The sequence below is a fragment of the Lampris incognitus genome, chromosome 3 (genome assembly GCF_029633865.1).
Source record: "Lampris incognitus isolate fLamInc1 chromosome 3, fLamInc1.hap2, whole genome shotgun sequence".
Classification (NCBI taxonomy): Eukaryota; Metazoa; Chordata; class Actinopteri; order Lampriformes; family Lampridae; genus Lampris; species Lampris incognitus.
In genome coordinates this window covers 66943421-66963490 of record NC_079213.1, presented here as the reverse complement: position 1 = coordinate 66963490, position 20070 = coordinate 66943421, and the positions used below count along the sequence as shown (strand labels likewise).

General features: G+C 43.8%; 1 protein-coding gene across 1 annotated transcript in view; it reads right to left on the bottom strand.

Moving 5' to 3' along the window:
• Window positions 1–4172: 4172 nt before the first annotated feature.
• Window positions 4173–20070, bottom strand: part of pgm1 (phosphoglucomutase 1) — a 28412-nt gene continuing 12514 nt past the window's right edge. The window contains exons 7-11 of the mRNA XM_056276348.1: window positions 19231–19346; window positions 18635–18770; window positions 17171–17354; window positions 16411–16545; window positions 4173–4806 (exon numbers count right to left, since the gene is read on the bottom strand). Of these exons, the coding sequence (XP_056132323.1) occupies window positions 4717–4806; window positions 16411–16545; window positions 17171–17354; window positions 18635–18770; window positions 19231–19346 (661 nt within the window). The 3' untranslated portion in view covers window positions 4173–4716. The remainder of the gene's footprint in view (window positions 4807–16410; window positions 16546–17170; window positions 17355–18634; window positions 18771–19230; window positions 19347–20070) is intronic.

The window sequence follows — 20070 nt, the reverse complement described above, 5'->3', positions numbered from 1 at the left end:
TTCGCCTCTCATCCAAGAGGCTTCCTCAGTTCGTGCCTTTCTGACTAGACCAAGCTAGTCTGACTGGCTGGTGATGAGACTCAGAATTTATCCTCTTTGGAGTCGTTGTCAGAGGTATTGATATGCATGGTTAAATATGGGGGCTCTAAATATCAATATCTCTGATAATGACGGCCTTTGCTAAACATCGGAACACAAGAGCCATGGACATCAATAGCTCTGATGACGACTCCAAAGAGGATAAATATGAGTCTCATCACCAGCCAGCCAGACTAGCTTGGTCTAGTCAGAAAGGCACGAACTGAGGAAGCCTCTTGGATGAGAGGCGAAACGTCTTCACGGATATATACCAAGTCCAGTTGCACTTGATTCAACTCCTTTGGATAACCATGACCTGGATGAATGAGAACATTCACAGACATTGGCCTTATTGCCTCACAGCAAACAAGTTCACTCTCTTCAAGTGAGAACAGACTAAAGTGAAATATGGTCAAAAATGTTGTGTTTGTAAAATGAGCCGCAGATGGGTTTTTTTTTTCCATTGCAGATCCAGTTACTGCCCAACTATGCTAGAAGACGCACAACAGCAAGTGAAAGTATTGCTAATGCTAATACAAGGCTCAGCGTTTTCGGTTTTTACCGATTTTCACCGAAAAATACCCAGATTTTTAAACTGATTTTCACCCGGATTTTATGTTTCCACGGATTCAAAAGTTGTGCCTGTTCATGTGAGGTTATATAACATTGTCCTCTTGTGGCGAAACTCGGCAAGCTGGATGGCTTTGAAAAATAAAAACCGAAAACGCTGAGCCTTGAAGATAATATTACACCAGGGAGATGCTCTGTTACTGGTACCATTAGAAATCTGAAGTACTCTCATTTCTTCACCTCCCCTTTAAAAATCCCCCCAAAAAAGGCTGAAAAAAGACCCCCCCCACCACCAAAAACTCTAAAGTACGATGGTCCTCAGAAGTCTGTTGTCTCTTTAGAGCGAACTGACTGAGAGCCAAATGGAAGAGTGGCTGGGGGGGATGGAGTACGGAGCGGTCTGTGGACGCCATCCAGGCTCTGTTGTGCTTCTGCTCAGTTCAGCTACGTGGTCAGAAACATTCCTGTTCATCTTTCCCGTCTCCGAGCTGTTTTATGGCCTCACAGATCATCCAGTGAAGTTGAGCTCTAGACGCGGGAGCTGGAGAGGGAAGAAGGGTGGTGGCGATTTATGGCGATGCACTTCATCTGTCACGACACGGTTTTGTTTTTCTTGTTTATCCAGCACTTTGCTAACCATGTGAGCCTGTCAGAGGCCTGCTCAAAAGCCCATTCACTGCCCATGTCCAAGATAGAGGCTGGCACTTCACATTGCTGTGAGAAAACTGATTCTTGTTTTGATTCTCTCCTTTCTGGCACTGCCTTCACATCATTCACGTAAACAAACTCTGGACTGGGGTAAAGTCATAACATGCAGGAATTCTCAAATGTGGTGACATTTGCTTTTAAATAGGATTACTTTTGGGGGCATAGGCTTAAAAACTAAAGGACACCCCTTTTTGCATAGGGTACTTCAATAAGGATATATATTGGTTATTGCATCTTGCACAAAATCCCCGCCGATATGGACTAATACATTATGTCAGGGTTCCCAGTATGTGGAGAGGAATGGATCTAACATTTTTTGGACCCTTATCATGCAAGTGCAGGCTCAATGTCACATATAAGCCCACACACTCCGGTCTCATGTTCTCAATCAGTCCTCACTGCTGACTTGTATTCAACAACACAGCTTATTGTCTTTGACAACACAACTGATTGTCCCATAGCAGACAACCCTGCTTCACGTCAGTGTCTGACGGCTAAGATCATCATCATTCTCTTGATTTGCAGAGTGAGGAATCAGGAAAAGAAAACATTCAGGATGATTTAGGACATCTGGCTTGGGTCTGATGAACAGGATGGGCTGCACAGCCATCACATGCACCCTGGGGAAACTGTGATGGACTCCCAGCTCAACGTGATGTGCACATTCAACGTTCCAGTTAAAACAGCAACAAGTATATTTGCATATTGACAAATATTTGCTTTCCCAAATTGGAAACGGCTGCCTATGCTTGCTAGCACATCAACCTTGGCTTCATCTGTACTTTTGTTTATCTCTCTGTTTATTGCTATGGCGGTCAATAATTCATTGCCTGATTACCTTCAGCACATGCTGCTCATCTTTGTCTGTATCCTGTGATGATGCAGTTCCTCCATGTCCTTCATTAAACTTCAGTATAATCTGATAAAATATGACTCATCAAATGTCAGTCCAGTAATTTCGCAGAAGTCACATAAAATTATGTCAAAAGCCCAGTCGGAGGTTTGCAATGGCTTGATATTTTCTCTTTAACCTCGTCTTTTCAAGACTTTCCCTTCATTTTATCGCGGCGAATAGAAAATCCTTCAGGTGAAGAGGAGAGGCCCACGTCACGGCATGGAAAAAAAGGTGAGAAAGACATCAGCACTTCCAACGGGGCTGTGTGCTTTTTTTTTTTAAATGCTTTGTGTGATGAATTTTAGGATACTGTCTTTGTCAGACGTGTGTTTCTCGGTTCCTGTGCTGTGTAGGGGAGAATACAGTGCAGACGGCTCTTTAAACACAGGGCTCCCTGCCAGCACCAGAGAAAGCCATTTGGACGCCTAATAGATGTGGACCAGGCCAGCTTAACGTAAGCCTTATTGTGATTACCTGACGTAATGACAGCCAATCCAAATACAACCTGTAAGCCATTACAGGCCCAACTGCACTGTATCAAAGCTTCTGCCCTATTTTTCTTGCCCCCATGGGGGATAAAGAGGAACTCTTAAGAGCAGTTACACAAAGCCTGCCACATCCTGGACCTTTGATGGTTGGCAGTGGGGTCTAAAGGCCCAATTGTCCATCTAAATATAAATAAAAGAGTGGCTAGTAGCGATTAAAACATGCGGAATGGAAACCATTCTTTTTTTCCCATTTTTCAAATTGATTGGTCTTGTCCATGACGGCGGACCAACTGTTGTGAACGTGAGTTCGGAACCCGCGAAACGCTTTCCGCAAGTGTATTGCTTGTACCCATGACAGTATAAGTGCGCTGTACTTTTAGTTAGCGGGAGTTATGAATATTTCGAAATGCCTCGCTGTCATATCTGAGTCCAACACTATTCCATGTTGGGCTCGAGGCAGGGGGCAACCCAAACAGGTTGGGGGAGTGCGTTGCAGGTGTGGTCACAGCACGAATGACATTGACATACATGACAGAAATTGGCGGAAAATATCTCATCTGTGATTCAGAGCAATTTTCCTTTCACTTTCCATGTTCGTGGAGGAACACAGCTCTACATATGCGTGGCCGCACCTGATTTTCCATCCTTAGCTCTATTAACTAAATTGTAGGCAATTTAATTCCACCTAGATGGGAGTTGTGTAAAGAAGAAAAAAAAAAGAAAAAAAGCTGAAGTTGATCCAACTACCAGAAAAAGAATGAGTTTCTCCTTTGCCACCTATTCATCCTTTCTCCCGCTGCTCCCCTCCTGAAAAAGTACATTTCCATCTGTTTCCAAAAAAAAAAAGAGTTTTTTCAGCTCTTGTCCATTTGGCTGAAGATGCAGCCAGTGGGACCCCCCCAACCCTCCTAATACTTAATAACCCTAATCATTAATCAGGATTACAGTGCCTATCTCATTACACATGCATGCGCTCCTCAGTTTCCCAAATGAAGAAAATTCATCAATTTATATTCTGCTGTGAGCTTCAGGAATGTCTTCGGAGAGGCATTGCCTTTTTAGAGGCACTTGATCTTCTGGAAGGCTGTCCTCCGACTTGGCCTGTTTGCTGCTGGAGGCTGGTGTTTCTGAAGTGCATCTAGAGCAATTTCCCAGCTGAGGGGACCCTTTCATTAACATGATCCCACACACTCTTGTTTCCGCCTCTCCTGGTGAATGCTCAGTTTTCTAACCCAAGCCTGTTAAGACCATTATGGTGAGCTTAAAAAAAAAAAATAGCGTCAAACACCCGTGCTGGTTGCAGTAAAGGTGTATCGCTTTGGGTGCGTACACTATCGTCTCATAAACCTTACAACCAAAATTTGAAATGTCGCAATGCAAAGCAGCAGGACACATTTACACACCAATGACTTTCAAGACTGCGATTCTTCTTCTTTTTTTTTTTTGAATGGTTGTTTAATTTACGAGTGATGCGTTAGTTCTCAAGACTTTACGTGTGGCTTTACGGTACAGGTTGTGAGGGTATTTGGTGTTGGTGAAGGTCAGAGGATGGGAAGGCACCAAATCGGTAAAGGACACGTGGGACAGAGAGGAGTGGGACGAAGCTGCCCCTTGCTGCTGATTTGTGATCAGTTCAGCAGTTTCTCCACTTTACGGGAAAAAATCTGAGACAAAAGACTTGGACAGACTCATATTTGACTACGGTTTCAGCTGTCACCCCAGGCGTACTCCATCTATACTGGCTGACTCATTTTAAGACACATCATTTTCAGAGCAAGACAAATTAAGTGCTCTGCACATATTTTTATGTAATTCAAATGCTAGTCCGTCCATCTCTGGTTGGCAATAAGAACAGAAAACTGAAACCGTTTCAGCACTCGGGGGCAGCTTCACCACGGAGGGGACGGAGGTATCCTGTTGTTGGGGCTGGAGCGGAGGGCGGGGAGGGGGGGGTGCAATCGGAGACTGGCAGAGGAATCATGTGATGACGGTTGGACCAGTACGGCCGGTCTTCTCGTGAAGCTGAGACACCTTCAGAGCGACGTCTACCAGGGGAGCCAGCATCACCTACAAGCACAGAGCAGAACCGTTTCATTTACAACCATATTCAGGCAGTACCATTTTCTAACCCCCCCCCCCGCCGCCAGCAAATGAGTAGGACCCTGTATACCCAGACATCTGAATAATTTTCTTCTTCTCCTCCCCCCCCCCCTTACTTCCCAATTGTATCTGGCCAATTACCCCACTCTTCCGAGCCGTCCCGGTCGTTGCTCCACCCCCCTCTGCCGATCTGGGGAGGGCTGCAGACTTCCACATGCCTCCTCCAATTCACGTGGAGTCACCAGCTGCTTCTTTTCTCCTGACAGTGAGGAGTTTCACCAGGGGGACGTAGCATGTGGGAGGATCACACTACTCCCCCCAGTCCCCCCCCCCCCAAACAGGTGCCCCAACCGACCAGAGAAGGCGCCAGTGCAGCGACCAGGACACACATCCACATTCGGCTTCCCACACGCAGACACGGCCAATTGTGTCTGGAGGGACACCTGGCCAAGCCAGAGGCAACACGGGGACTCAAACCGGAGATCCCTGGCAATGGAACAGACGGCTATCCTACCCGGACGCCCCCACCTAAATCATTTAAAAATTAGTTCTTGTTGCTGACACTGTATTGCTGTACACTCGCTGTTCATCATTCAGAATAAACCAGGCTTAAACTTGAATGAAAGCCTTGAACCTCGTAATGCCTGACCTCAAACACACGCATCATTAGCTCACATTAGTTATCACACCAAAGAATTACGTGGGATGAACATGTCAGACCTTCACTGCAGTGCGATGAACCAGGGTCGAGTTAACTGTTTAGATTTATAAACCAGGTGCTTTTGATCCAAAAATGGCAAGAACATTTTCAACATCCATCCCGGATCTGTCCCTATCAAAAAGTTCTCCTGCTGGGTCTGTAAATCACACCTGTCCGAAGTCAGCCGACTAATCCACTAACCCGTGGCCTATTCATCTTTTAAGTTGAGATTCTAAAGCAATAGTTTTTGCTTATCTAGTCATGGAACATCTGTAAGCATTGTATAAAGGGAGATAAAGAAAAGCAAATATGACCAGAGTAGAGCTTCATCAATGATCTCCCCCTCCCTTTCTTTGTTGCACAACATCAATTCCCCCTGTTTACATCAGTCGATATGACTTTATGAAGTGTCAAGTTGGAGCTCTTAATCTTGTTTTTTCCCCTAGGCCGTCTTTCCCTCTCGTCACGTTGGCTCTGATAACCATGCCATAACTCAACTCTTCGCCAAATGTCAAATGCTTCTTCCCACTCAAATACGAATTTGGGATCTCATTCCCAGATCTCATATTTGGAATGTTACACCCAAAACAAGCTGGCTAGCCCAGAGTTTTGAGATCCTTCCAGCCTGGCTGAAGTCCTTTGAGGCCCATTACCTTTGACAGCAGAACAGAACTTGGACTGTACCCGAGCCGAAATTCTTCAGCTCACACAGAGTTAACTTGACAAGTACAACAGCCTCCTCAGTTTTGCTTCTCATATACGGCAGTCAGCTCCAATCACAGCCTGTCTGCTCCATTAGACCCTCACCTGAAGAAGGATCAAGTTTTCTCAACTATTTGAATGTTCTTATGTTCAACCCTTGTATTTACCACCGTTTTTTTTTTGTACAAGCATATCTGCTGGCCAAATTTGACTTGATCGCTTTCGCTCCTGGGCCTCTAACACTTGCACGGCTATTTCTGTGGTTAACTTGCCTTAGTAGGGGCTCCTGGCATTGAAATAACAGTGTTTTGACCTGGGGTTATGCTATAATAATCATGATCCTGGAGTCTTCATAGTCAACAATACTGAATACGCTTTTAAAAATTTTGGTAGCTTACCTTACACAGACAGCGAAATAACAATCTACCAGGTGGGCTATATTTTGATGAAGTTTAAGCAAAGAGGGTTACTTGTACATCCTTTTTGAATTGTAAATATGTGGCTTTGCAAATTGTCTTTCCTTCTTTCGGCTTGTTCCCTGTTTTTCTGGGGTCGCCATGGTGGGTTTTACAGTTTCCCCCGGTACCCTGTGAGGGCACAGCACCAATGACGGCTGTTGTCAACCTGGGCCTCGCCCGATCCGGTACGGTCTTGTCAATCCGCATAATGATTTGGCAAAATTTTACATCAGATGCCCTTCCTGACACAACCACTAATGCTACGGACGGGGGCACGGGTAAAGTGCTGCACGCCATCCCAGTATTCATGGACTTCATGCCTGCGCCTGTCGCCAAGTGGCTGTGCAATTTCTTGTAGTTGAATAAAAATAAAACGACAGTTGAAAAAATCCAAAAAGCTAAAATCATTGTATCGCTACTCAGAAATAAACTCATCTGCACAACTTGCGATATTTTCTCCGCTCTAGTGTATCCATACCATAATTGACGGGACTCTACTGTAAGTCAGAGTTTTCTCAAAAAGCCAACAAAGCTGATTACTTTTGTTGATTCTGTCAAAACGATGGATGGCATCCGGAATAATTTTTCAGGATTTTTAAAAATTTGGGATACGACGGAAAATTCTCAACGAACGCAGCCCCTGGTTTTAACATCGACTTTGACTTTCCTGCGCAGCAGCCTTCACAGGTCCCGACTGGCCAGCTAACCAAGCGGACGAAGGTTTATGTTTAGGGTTTGAGGATTGTGTAGTTCTGTGGAAAAGGTTGGGGTGGGGGGGTCTTGAAAGGATCTAGATACTCCAACAGCGGGCCTGCAGTTGTTTTAAACTGGTTTTTTCGGCACAGGCCTAAAATGTAAGCTCGAGTCAAAATATACCCCCGGCTCACAAACTAAGACTGACACTTTCTAATGTAGCCCCTGAAACTGCCCCGAACCGAAGCTCAGAATGCAGACACTGCAGCAGCGCCACTGTCTCTAAAAAAAAAAAAAAAAAAAAATCAGCAGTAAAAAGTAACAATCCACATGATGGCCAGGTATTTTATAGGTCAAAAATGGACCCACACTCAATTCATTTACTAGACACAAAGCCTGAATGCAGCCCTAATCTGCCAATAGCCAGATGTGAGTCTGGTAGTGGACCACTAGTGAGCCAACCTTTGACTGTTGCTAGTGTAACCCACATGATTACATGTACCCTGTGACGTATGTAAGTTCCACGAGTAGCCTCTAGGAGGCACACGAGCTACAGAGTTTAAACCATGCAAACAACCGTCGACAATAGAGAAGAGAAATACGGATATTTAGAAATACGGACAACTTTGACTATGGATACCTGAATTATTGATATTTGAACTACGGATATTTGAGCTACAGGACATTTGAACTACGACAAAAAAGATCCCTCCCACGAAGCTTCCTTGACAGATGATCTCCCGTTGAAGGAAGAAGGAAGACTCTTTTCTCTTGTGTTTTGTACGCTGCTGGAATCCTGGCTGGTTTTTTAGTACCCCGAACAACCCCCCTTGCTACACCCTTTTGGAACCCTTGGATACCCCCTTTGGATTGCCCCCATCATCGCCCTGGATTTGGATTCATCATCATCGCCTCTACATTAACTTGCCCCTGTGATTGTGGTAGGATCTGGACATTGCACCTTGCACAGATTGGAAGACTGAATCATTCCCCCTTTTCTTTTCTTTATTATTTTCTTTGAGTGCACTCATACTTTATTTTGGATTATTTTCTTTAATTTGTTAGTGTAGAATATGGCTGCATGAGTAATATATTAGAAGGGTATAAAATAGAATATAGATAGATATAGACAATAAATAGAATATTAGGAAGAACTTTTAAAAAGTATAATAGAGTAATATATATATATATATATATATAATACATCTAATTTAGTATTGATATTGAAATAACTTTACTTTGAACTGTTGAAATAAATTGGTTTTTTTATTGTAAACTATACCCACAAGTGTGTGTGTTGTCTTTGGGGTGAGTACTAGAATCCGGTCTAGAAAAAAACCTACACCAATCTCCACTGAACTTAGACATTAGACTGTAAACTGTCCCTGCGCAAGCATAGGCCCATTCCCCTGTCGTGCAGGTTACAGAAAGTTGGCGAGCCAGCCAGGAGATTGGTTAATTAGCGTTTCAGGCCATATACTACCCCACTGACCACACCTCTCTATAAAATACTTGATTATATATATTTTTATTTTGAAAATAACACAGTCAATATGGATCTTTGCAATCAGTATAAAGTCCATGGACAAAACTGCTTATTAGTTGAAGGTGTCAATGAAATGAGCTCTGCCGAAACGATAATAAGCTTCTTCGAACAACATGGGAAGATCTCATCCTGCATCAGAGTTGTGGATGAGCCCAACCAACCTAATGGTAGGGTAATAATAGAATTTGAGCGTGAAAAGTCAATCACCAGGATAACCCCAGATACCCTTGGCCTTATACCTAGCCCTGTTGATCCAACTACTCTATGGAATGTCAGAACAATTAGACAAATATGTCAAGAGGAAATAGGCAAAGACTTAGCCCAGCAATATCTCGAAGAACTCAGCGCTATTGGTGGTAGTGCCATGTCAGGCTATGCCTCCATCTTAAAAAATGAACTGAGGCGCATTCGGTCTACAGCATCACAGAAAACTGACAACACGTCTTTACCGGAACACAGCCCTATGCAAGACACTAAGCCTAGCATTGATGTTGAGCACACGCCTAGCATGACCCAAGAATGTAACAGACGGCCATCTATATCTGACATTCACCGTACTCCAACCACACACTCATCCATGCGTAATTCAATGAGCCTTGAAGAAGACATCATTAATCCCCCGAGCATCCAGAACGTAGTAGTAGAACATGTTATTAAGAATGAGTCAACACAACCATACAGTAGCCCAAGTAAAATTCGAACCTTCTCAGGTAGGCTTCCAAAGCCAAATGGGGAAGTAGATTATGAAGCTTGGAGAACTCAAGTTGAGCTGCTTCTAAGTGACACCTATGTCACCGATTCACAAAAAATCAGAAAGGTTCTAGAGAGTTTGGTTGGTCCAGCTTCTGACATGGTGAAACCGCTTGGTGTCAATGCAAACCCTGTTGCGTACGTAAACCACATCGAATCAGCCTTTGGAGTCGTAGAAGATGGAGAAGAGCTTTTTGCTGCATTCTTGAGTGCAAACCAGAATTCTGGAGAGAAGCCATCTGATTATTTATTCAGACTTCAGACCCTCCTCACTAAAGTCATCTCTAGAGGGGGAGCTTCACTTGTAGATTCAGAAAAACACTTAATAAGACAGTTCTGCAGAGGATGCTGGGACCACTCGTTGATTTTAGGTCTTCAGCTTGAACAGAAAAAAAATAGCCCACCCTCATTTCCTGAATTGCTTCATCAGCTTAGGACAGAAGAAGGCGGTCGTTCAGCTAAACTAGATAGGATGAAGAAACATCTAGGGAGCTCAAAAGCTTCAGTGCATGCCCACACTGTTTATGGAATCGAAGCCCCAGCCGAAAACAAAAATGAAGACACACAGAAACTCCGCGATGAGGTAGCTGAGTTAAAGAAACAAATTGCAACCCTGTCCATCAAGGAAGAACCACAGCCAAACAGAACTCAGATTGAAACCAGCTGCATGGTCATGAATGCCTCCACACCTCGAATTTACACGCGTCGTTTTCCCAAGCCATGGTTCTGCTTTAAATGTGGTGGAGATGGTCACATTGCTGCCCACTGTGTGAGTGCCCCCAACCCCGCTCTTGTCCATCAAAAGAACACCAAGCTGAGACAAAAACGTGAAGCTCACAGGAATACGCATACCCTCACCTCCATGCCTTTAAACTAGTAGCAGCTCCTGTTTCGGGACGTTCAGGAGCTAAGTACCAGCATAACAGTCCCAAACCCATAAATGATATTATGAATAGAACCCAGACAAGAAAAAATAGATACAGACAAAGATACCAAAATAGCCTATCCCTTCCCTGTGAACTTGTAGGGCCACGCTGCACTGCATCTGTCTCCATTGAAGGAATAGAATGTGAATCAATCCTTGACACCGGTTCCCAAGTAACAACCATTTCAGAGACATTCTACTTGAACCACTTATCGTTCCTCCCCATCCAGCCCATTCAGACTCTTTTCCAGATAGAAGGTGCAGGTGGCCAACATGTTCCTTACCAGGGTTATATCCAAGCCCTCATCTCCTTCCCCAGCAGCATCACTGGCGTAGCTGAACAGGTCTCTTCATTAGTTCTCATTGTGCCAAATTGCCATTTTAACACTCAGATTCCCCTATTGATTGGAACCAATGTCCTTGACAGATTATATGAAGGTGGCATAGAAAAGCATGGAAGAGAATTCTTACAAAGGCCCAATATCAATAGTGACTGTATCTTGCTGTTCCAGCATGTTGCCCTAAGTCATCAGGAAGAGATTTCAGCCAATCATGTTAAGTTGCATGGACGCCATCCTGTCACCATTCCACCAGGAAGAAAAGTGTCTGTCTTTGGAGATGTCAGAGTGAAGAAACATTTCCCACGTTCCCTTTTCGTGGTCGAATCCCCTGAAACCGTTTCCTTACCTGGTGGAGTGTTCGTTGAAAATTCCTTGATAGAAACTCCACTTCGATCTTTAAACAAGATTCCTGTCATTCTCAGAAATGTGACTGATCGTAGTGTCACACTGCATCCAAGGCAGGTGATAGCTGAAATGATGGTAGCACAGTATGTGATGCCGTCTGAATCCCAAAATATGACTGTGCCTGACATCCCTCAGTCTCAGAGTAACACCACCAACTTTGATTTGGAAGATTCCCCCATTCCAGAAGAGTGGAAAAAACGGATCACACACCAGCTGAACAGCATGCCAGAGGTGTTTGCTGTTGATGACTTGTCTCATGGTCATACGACTGCAGTAAAACATCGCATCCGACTCCAGGATGAGGCCCCTTTTAGAGAGCGACCCAGACCCATTCATCCCTCTGACAGAGAAGCTGTCAAACAACACCTAAGAGAGCTGCTAGACGCTGGAATTATTCGCGAGTCAGAGTCTCCATTTGCTTCCCCCATTGTAGTTGTCAAGAAGAAGAATGGTGCAATAAGACTCTGCATAGATTTCAGGAAGCTGAACATGAGAACGATCAAAGATGCCTATGCTCTCCCCAACATCGAAGACACCTTCTCTGCTCTTAGTGGAGCCAAATGGTTTTCTGTCATGGATCTGAAGTCAGGCTACTATCAAGTAGAAGTTGCAGAGGAAGATAAGCACAAGACCGCTTTTGTCTGCCCTCTAGGCTTCTATGAGTTTAATCGTATGCCCCAAGGTGTGACAAATGCACCAAGCACCTTTCAGAGACTGATGGAGAAATGTGTTGGAGACCTGCATCTCAATGAAGTACTAGTATTTCTGGATGACCTGATTGTCTTCTCTGACACACTAGAAGAGCACGAGGCCAGATTGATGAAAGTGTTGAACCGGCTCAAAGACTATGGCCTAAAGTTGTCCCCTGAAAAATGCCATTTTTTCCAGACTTCTGTTAAATACCTTGGCCATGTTGTAGATGCCAATGGAGTCCACACAGATCCAAGCAAAGTCTCTGCTTTGAGAGAATGGCCTCAACCCACCAACAGAAAAGAGCTCAAATGCTTCCTAGGATTTGCTGGATATTACCGACGTTTTGTGGAAGGGTACTCTAAAATAGCAAAGCCATTGAATGCTCTAACTGCTGGCTATGTTGCTCAAAGGAAAAGAGGGAAGATTTACAAGAAGGACAGGATCAAGACTTCCATCAATCCCACCTTACCTTTTGGAAATGAGTGGACTGAAGAGTGTGACGTTGCTTTTAGAACTCTCATAGATAAACTGACTTCGGCCCCTGTTCTTGCCTTCGCCAATCCCAATCTTCCTTACGTCCTGCATACTGATGCCAGCCGCGATGGTCTCGGTGCTGCGCTCTATCAGGAACACGATGGGAAGCTGAGGGTTGTAGCTTATGCCAGCAGAGGACTATCCAGAAGTGAACAAAACTATCCTGCCCACAAGCAAGAGTACCTCGCCTTGAAATGGGCCATCTGTGAGAAATTCCATGATTACCTCTATGGAACAGAATTTCAGGTTTTAACAGACAATAACCCCCTAACTTATGTGTTGACCACAGCAAAGCTTGATGCAGCAGGACATCGCTGGTTAGCCGCTCTGTCAACCTACAGATTCACCATAAAGTATAGGGCTGGGATCAGCAATCAAGATGCCGATGGGTTGTCCAGAAGACCCCAGAGTCCGTCAGAAGAAGATGAGGAGTTCAAGCAGGAGAAAGCGAGGATAGAAGAGCTGAAGCAAAGGGTTTTGGATGGAGAAAGCAAAACTGTTTCTGGTGACATGCTGTCTGCTTTATGTCAACGCCACTCTGTGACCACTTTGGCTGACTATTTGCAGCCAGAACTCCCCATTCTTGCTGAATCCTTAGCTTTAGATGCTTCTGCCATCCCTGATGACTTTGTGTTCTCTGGACAAGGCACCCTCCCTGGAATGACTCACAATGACTGGTATCAGTCTCAAAGACAGGATCCATCTATCAGACGTGTGATCAGTTTCATTCAAGGAAACCGAAAACCCACTTTTCAAGAGATGTCCTCTGAACTGTCAGAAGTCAAGCTGCTCCTTAGAGAATGGAATAGACTAGAGCTTATAGATGGAGTACTGTTCAGGAAATGTCTTGATCGTGGGAATCAGATCTATCAGCTGGTGCTGCCTAGTAGCCACAGAGAAAGAGCATTGCAAGGCCTTCATGATGAAGTCGGTCATCTTGGCGCTCAGCGTGTCCTTCATCTTGTTCGTTCCAGATTTTTCTGGCCAAAGATGTTTCAGTCTGTTGAACAGAAGTGTAGGACTTGTGAAAGATGCGTGAGGCGGAAAGCCAATTCCCAGCATGCTGCTCATATGGAGAATATACAGACCAGTTATCCCCTTGAACTGGTGTGTATGGATTACCTCTGTATTGAGCCTGATAGTAAGGACACTAGAAACATCCTCGTCATCACGGATCACTTCACCAAGTTTGCCGTTGCCATCCCCACGAAAGACCAAAAGGCGAATACGGTTGCCAAAACACTGTGGGAAAACTTCATTGTACAGTATGGTTTTCCAAGTCGCCTTCTCAGTGACCAGGGGAGAGATTTTGAATCCCACACCATCAAGGAGTTGTGCTGTCTGATTGGAACCGAAAAGATCAGAACCACGCCATACCATCCACGTGGTAACCCTGTCGAGAGATTTAACAGGACCCTTCTCAGCATGCTCGGGACACTAGAAGACAAGGATAAATATCATTGGAGGGACTTTGTCAAACCGCTAGTCCATGCATACAATTGCACGAAAAATGACACCACAAGCTACTCTCCATATGAATTGTTGTTTGGTAGACAGCCAAGACTACCCATTGATCTTGTTCTAGGCCTTACACCAGACCAAATTGGATTCAAGTCGCATTCAGAGTATGTTAAACATCTTCGACAGCGCCTCCAAGACAGCTATGCACTTGCTTCTGAAAGCTCTAAGAAGATGGGAGAGAAGAATAAAGCCAGGTTTAATAAAAAGATCAGAGCCGCAGAACTTGTTACCGGAGATAGAGTCCTGGTGAAGAATGTCAATTTAAGAGGAAAACATAAACTTGCGGACAGATGGGAAAAGGAAGTCCATACTGTGGTGAAGAGGATGGGAGATGGCCCAGTGTATGTCGTCAAGCAAGAACAGGGTGAAGGTCCACACCGTACCCTTCACAGAGACCTTCTTCTGCCCTGCGGCTTTCTACCTGTTACAGATAAAGTCTCAGAACCTGACACAAACTTACCAACAAGGAGGCTGAGACGCAGGGAAACAGTCTCGCAGCAGACCAGGCACGACAATATTGTTGACCCAGATATGCCCAGCAGTGACGAGGATGAGGATTGCTATCCACAGATCTCCACAAGGTTTCCCCAAAGCATTAGGACAACCACACAGGCCACCCCTCTAGCACGTGCCACGGAACTGTTGAACCCAGTCGGGTTGAATCCAAGTCCGTCGGAGTTCTCCCAATCTGATAGTCCACTCCTTAGTGAAGTACCCCATACCCCTGAGTCTGTTCACAATCAGTTACTTGAAAAGAAACCAATTGGGCGTGAGACAGAAGTAGTCACAGATGAATTCTCTCAACCTGTTCGAAGACACTTACCTGAGGGAGACCCCGCATCATCCACTACTGTTGTACCTCAATTTGGACCTATTGAAGGACGTTCACCTGAAAACAACCCACTTGAACCCGAGAGTGCACCGCCCACTGGTGTGACAGGCCAGGCTGACCTGTCTGACGGAAACCCGTCTGAGAGCGAACCGATCAGAAGATCTATCAGAGAAAGACATCCCCCTGAGAGACTCTGTTATGGTGAACTAGGAAGACCTTTAGTCCTAGCCATGGCCTCATTTTTCGAAAGTTTGGGCAGAAATGTCCCTGATTCTTCTAGAGTGCCCTCTGCAAGACCATACAGTGTTTAGACGCATGCAGAGACTGATGCGGTTTAGAGGGGGAGAATGTAACCCACATGATTACATGTACCCTGTGACGTATGTAAGTTCCACGAGTAGCCTCTAGGAGGCACACGAGCTACAGAGTTTAAACCATGCAAACAACCGTCGACAATAGAGAAGAGAAATACGGATATTTAGAAATACGGACAACTTTGACTATGGATACCTGAATTATTGATATTTGAACTACGGATATTTGAGCTACAGGACATTTGAACTACGACAAAAAAGATCCCTCCCACGAAGCTTCCTTGACAGATGATCTCCCGTTGAAGGAAGAAGGAAGACTCTTTTCTCTTGTGTTTTGTACGCTGCTGGAATCCTGGCTGGTTTTTTAGTACCCCGAACAACCCCCCTTGCTACACCCTTTTGGAACCCTTGGATACCCCCTTTGGATTGCCCCCATCATCGCCCTGGATTTGGATTCATCATCATCGCCTCTACATTAACTTGCCCCTGTGATTGTGGTAGGATCTGGACATTGCACCTTGCACAGATTGGAAGACTGAATCATTCCCCCTTTTCTTTTCTTTATTATTTTCTTTGAGTGCACTCATACTTTATTTTGGATTATTTTCTTTAATTTGTTAGTGTAGAATATGGCTGCATGAGTAATATATTAGAAGGGTATAAAATAGAATATAGATAGATATAGACAATAAATAGAATATTAGGAAGAACTTTTAAAAAGTATAATAGAGTAATATATATATATATATATATATATATATATATAATACATCTAATTTAGTATTGATATTGAAATAACTTTACTTTGAACTGTTGAAATAAATTGGTTTTTTTATTGTAAACTATACCCACAAGTGTGTGTGTTGTCTTTGGGGTGAGTACTAGAATCCGGTCTAGAAAAAAACCTACACCAATCTCCACTGAACTTAGACATTAGACTGTAAACTGTCCCTGCGCAAGCATAGGCCCATTCCCCTGTCGTGCAGGTTACACTAGGTAAACAACTGATGGCCATTGTTTGTCTCTAAGGCCTCTAAGATGTAGTACGCAGTGCTGGTCACATTAATGTACATTTTCCCTAGTCTGACGACATTATTGTCTAATCTTTCTTTCTGTGGTTTTAGCTGGCTGATTTAAATCCTTTTTTTTATCCTGACCTGTGGGTCCTGATAGATCTTCTTGGGGTCCTTCTCATAGCTGTCTATGTAGAGCCTGATGGTTGCCCCAGCACTGCCTGTACCGCTGAGACGGAAAATAATCCTAGAACCATCAGAGAAGATGAGCCTCAGGCCCTGTGAGCAAGATGAGAGATGAGAGAAAAAGAGGGGAGAGATATGAGAGAGAGAGGGGTGGGGGGAGGGAGAGAGAGAGAGAGAGAGAGAGAGAGAGAGAGAGAGAGAGAGAGAGAGAGAGAGAGAGAGAGAGAGAGAGATGTAAATGTGGGGGGAAATAAATATGTGCAGAATGATTATAAAAAGCAGTAATTATTATGGTCCCTCACATTCATGCTCGTTTATGGTCTATAATCTATTAAAATGAACTTTTTCATCATTTATTTAATAGAACCATTTCAACTCAAAATCCACTATAACCTAGTTTGCAGTCAATTTAGCAAGTTAATTATAATCTATTCCACTGGATGGTTTTTAAGTCAGAGTTTGATACCCAACTAATTTACTGAAACTTTTCCCTCTCTTCACTTTTCATATTTTGTAGCTAGTACCTTCAAATTCTTCTGTTAAGTTAATGCAAGCGAGCTGAACACGGCCAAATCAGATGCGTAACTGGGAAGAACACTGCAAAACAAAAGCTCTAATGGATGTTTTCTAATGTGGAGCTGGAGTGCCTCTGAGGAGGAAGAAAAACTCAAGGATCACAATGTGTAACGGCCATTGGTTTTGCCGGGCCACCTCTCACCTGGTTCTTGGACACACTTCCATCCACAGGGTCCGTGTAGGCAAAGTTGTCAGCAACGGCTACCTCATACGTCTTGTCACCTGATGACAACTTCTTCCCTATAAATGATTTGTCAAACATGACGGTCTCAAGATCCTTAATCATCTTGTTAGCAGGGTCGGACTCCACTTCCTCATAATCATACCTGGAGAGAGATGAAATGGGAAATGTAGTTGAGAAAAATATCATATTTCAGCTTGTTATAGGGTTTTGTAGGGTTTGTTTAGGTGGTCAAACAGTCTTGTGGTAGAAAGCCAGACTTATAAGTCCAAAGACACTGGGTTTGAATCTCGGCATAACAGACAAGTACATTCTATCAGGTAATCTTAATAGCTACTGCTGGCCACCGCTATTAAATTATGCCATAAAAAGAGAAGGAAACTATTTACTTCAAAACTCGCCAGAGGACTGGCAACTAGGATCTAGTGGCATCTACGTCCACGGGCTTTAACCATAACGGTCAAAGTGACCCTGAAACCCCAAAAACGGCAGAACTCTTTTTTTTTTTAAAGAATATCTTTCTTTTTCTAAAATCAGTTGCCACACTCACAAGGGACCTTCTCGGTAATCCCCAATTAGCATTCATAGCAGCATTGCCCCAGGAATTTGCTTTTATTTTTTCTTCCAGTTTTGCAAATTTTATGACTAAAATTGATAGTTCTAATCATTCACGTTTGTTTTTGCCTTGTAACAATCATGCCAAAAATAATTTAGGGAGCAGTTACCAAAGACTAAAAATTCATGGCGTGATGGGGCACCTCCGTAGCCAAATGGTTAGTGTGCATGCCACATGGCCACATAGTCGCAACCGTCGCCAGCTCGAATCCAGCTGGAGACCTTTGTTGCATGTCTTACCCCCCCCCCCCCCATTTACTGTCTGCCTCCACTGTCACTATCTAATAAAGGTATAAAAAAATACCAAAAAATAATTATAAAAAAAAAATCATGGAGTGATGTTAGTTTGGAACAAAGAAAGAGAGGCAAGATTGAGATGGTTTGGACATGTGTGGAGGAGAGATGCTGGGTATATTGGGAGAAGGATGCTGAATATGGAGCTGTCAGGGAACAGGAAAAGAAGAAGGCCAAAGAGGATGTTTATGGATGTGGTGAGGGAGGACATGCAGGTGGCTGGTGTGACAGAGGAAGATGCAGAGGACAGGAAGACATGGAAACGGATGATCCGCTGTGGTGACCCCTAATGGCAGCAGCCGAAAGTAGTAGTAATAGTAGTAGATGTTCGTTTGGGACACAGTCAAAACGCTTTCATGTATCTTTATATCTACATAAACACTAGGGGGAGCCAAGCACCATAAAGTAAGTAGACGGTGCAAGACCTTCATGTTCAGGGTGAGGGTTTTTATGGACCCTTCTTTTTATAGTCTTAACCCTGCCATAAGAGACAATAATCTAGAGCTCGATCCAAACCTAGTGAAGAAGTTCCTGCCAAACTTCTGCCAATGTTCCTTCATGATCTCTTCTACACTCTGCTTCCTGGTGGCTAAGATTGACAGCCAGGCAAGCACCGCCCACAAACCGTCCTTCTCACGGATGTGATCAGATCCTGGTATGCAATGAGGCAGCAGAGGGGAGGGAGGAGGGAGGGAGAGCGGTAAACATTGGGGTGAGAAGGGAAATAAATACAAAGGGGGGGGGAGAGATGCAGAGAGAGAGGGGGTGAAAGAGGAGGCAAGACAGTGAGAGGGAGCGAGACAAGGAAGTTATTTTTGCTTAAAAGGCATGTGCAAGTATGTCCACTACAGTGTTCTGTCAGAGACACTATTTCACAATCAAGTATTGCAATATCATCACATTCGCGCCAGTGCAGAAAATATAACTCCACCAATGTTTCGACAAATCAAGGGGTTACTGGTCATGATTAATGCGGCGAAGACATTCCACAATTTTCAAAAAGTCAAGATTTGGTTGAAAATAAACTTCATGGGGACATTGTGATGGTGACAGGTGACATGGCCCTCTTTCTGTAGACGTTGTTACCTGAACCTGGCGTGAAATAGACTCACCAGTGCCAAAGCTCTCCTCTCCACACAGAGAGAGTTTTCCGGCATCCATCAGGTTCCCAAAGAACTTCCAGCCAGTGGGAGTCTCATACAGCTGCATGTGCAGGGTTTTTGCCACACTGTCACATACACACACACACATGAAAAATTAAACCTTTCCAGGCAAACGAAACACACCGTATCTCATGCAAAACATTCTCTTAAATTTCTCTTATTTTTCTTAAATTTGTTTAAGACATGTGAAAAAGAAATCAGATCCATAGAACGTTTGTCACCGCCCAAATCTGTTCTTCCATATCTGCTGAACGTGCCGGTTAACAAGCATTCAGTTAGAAGAGTTGACATCTCAAAAAAAACAAAAAACAAACAAACAAACACATAAGGCCAGCCGATTTTGAGTGTTGTGTGGAAAGAAAGAAAATCTGTAGGAACATGAACAGTTGATCATGTGCTACCTTTACAATGAGCTACTGGACCATGAAATGACAGTATTTATGCATCAGTTTAAATATACACATTTAAACTGATGCAGAAATATCTATCTATCTATCTATCTATCTATCTATCTATCTATATATATATATATATATACATACACATCTCAAGATAATCTGAACATGATTATGTGTTATGTATGTGTTGGCCTATTAGTATTTATTTACATGTAGCTCTAAATATATGTTTTAATTTCTCCAGTATTTAAACTAGTCTTTCCATGTGTTAATCAAATGACTTTTGGAATTTCACTCTTCTAAAGACATGGTTGAACAACATAACTATTGCAGACTGGTGCAGACCTTATCTAACCCTATGACAGGTCCTAAATTTGGGATTTCACCAATG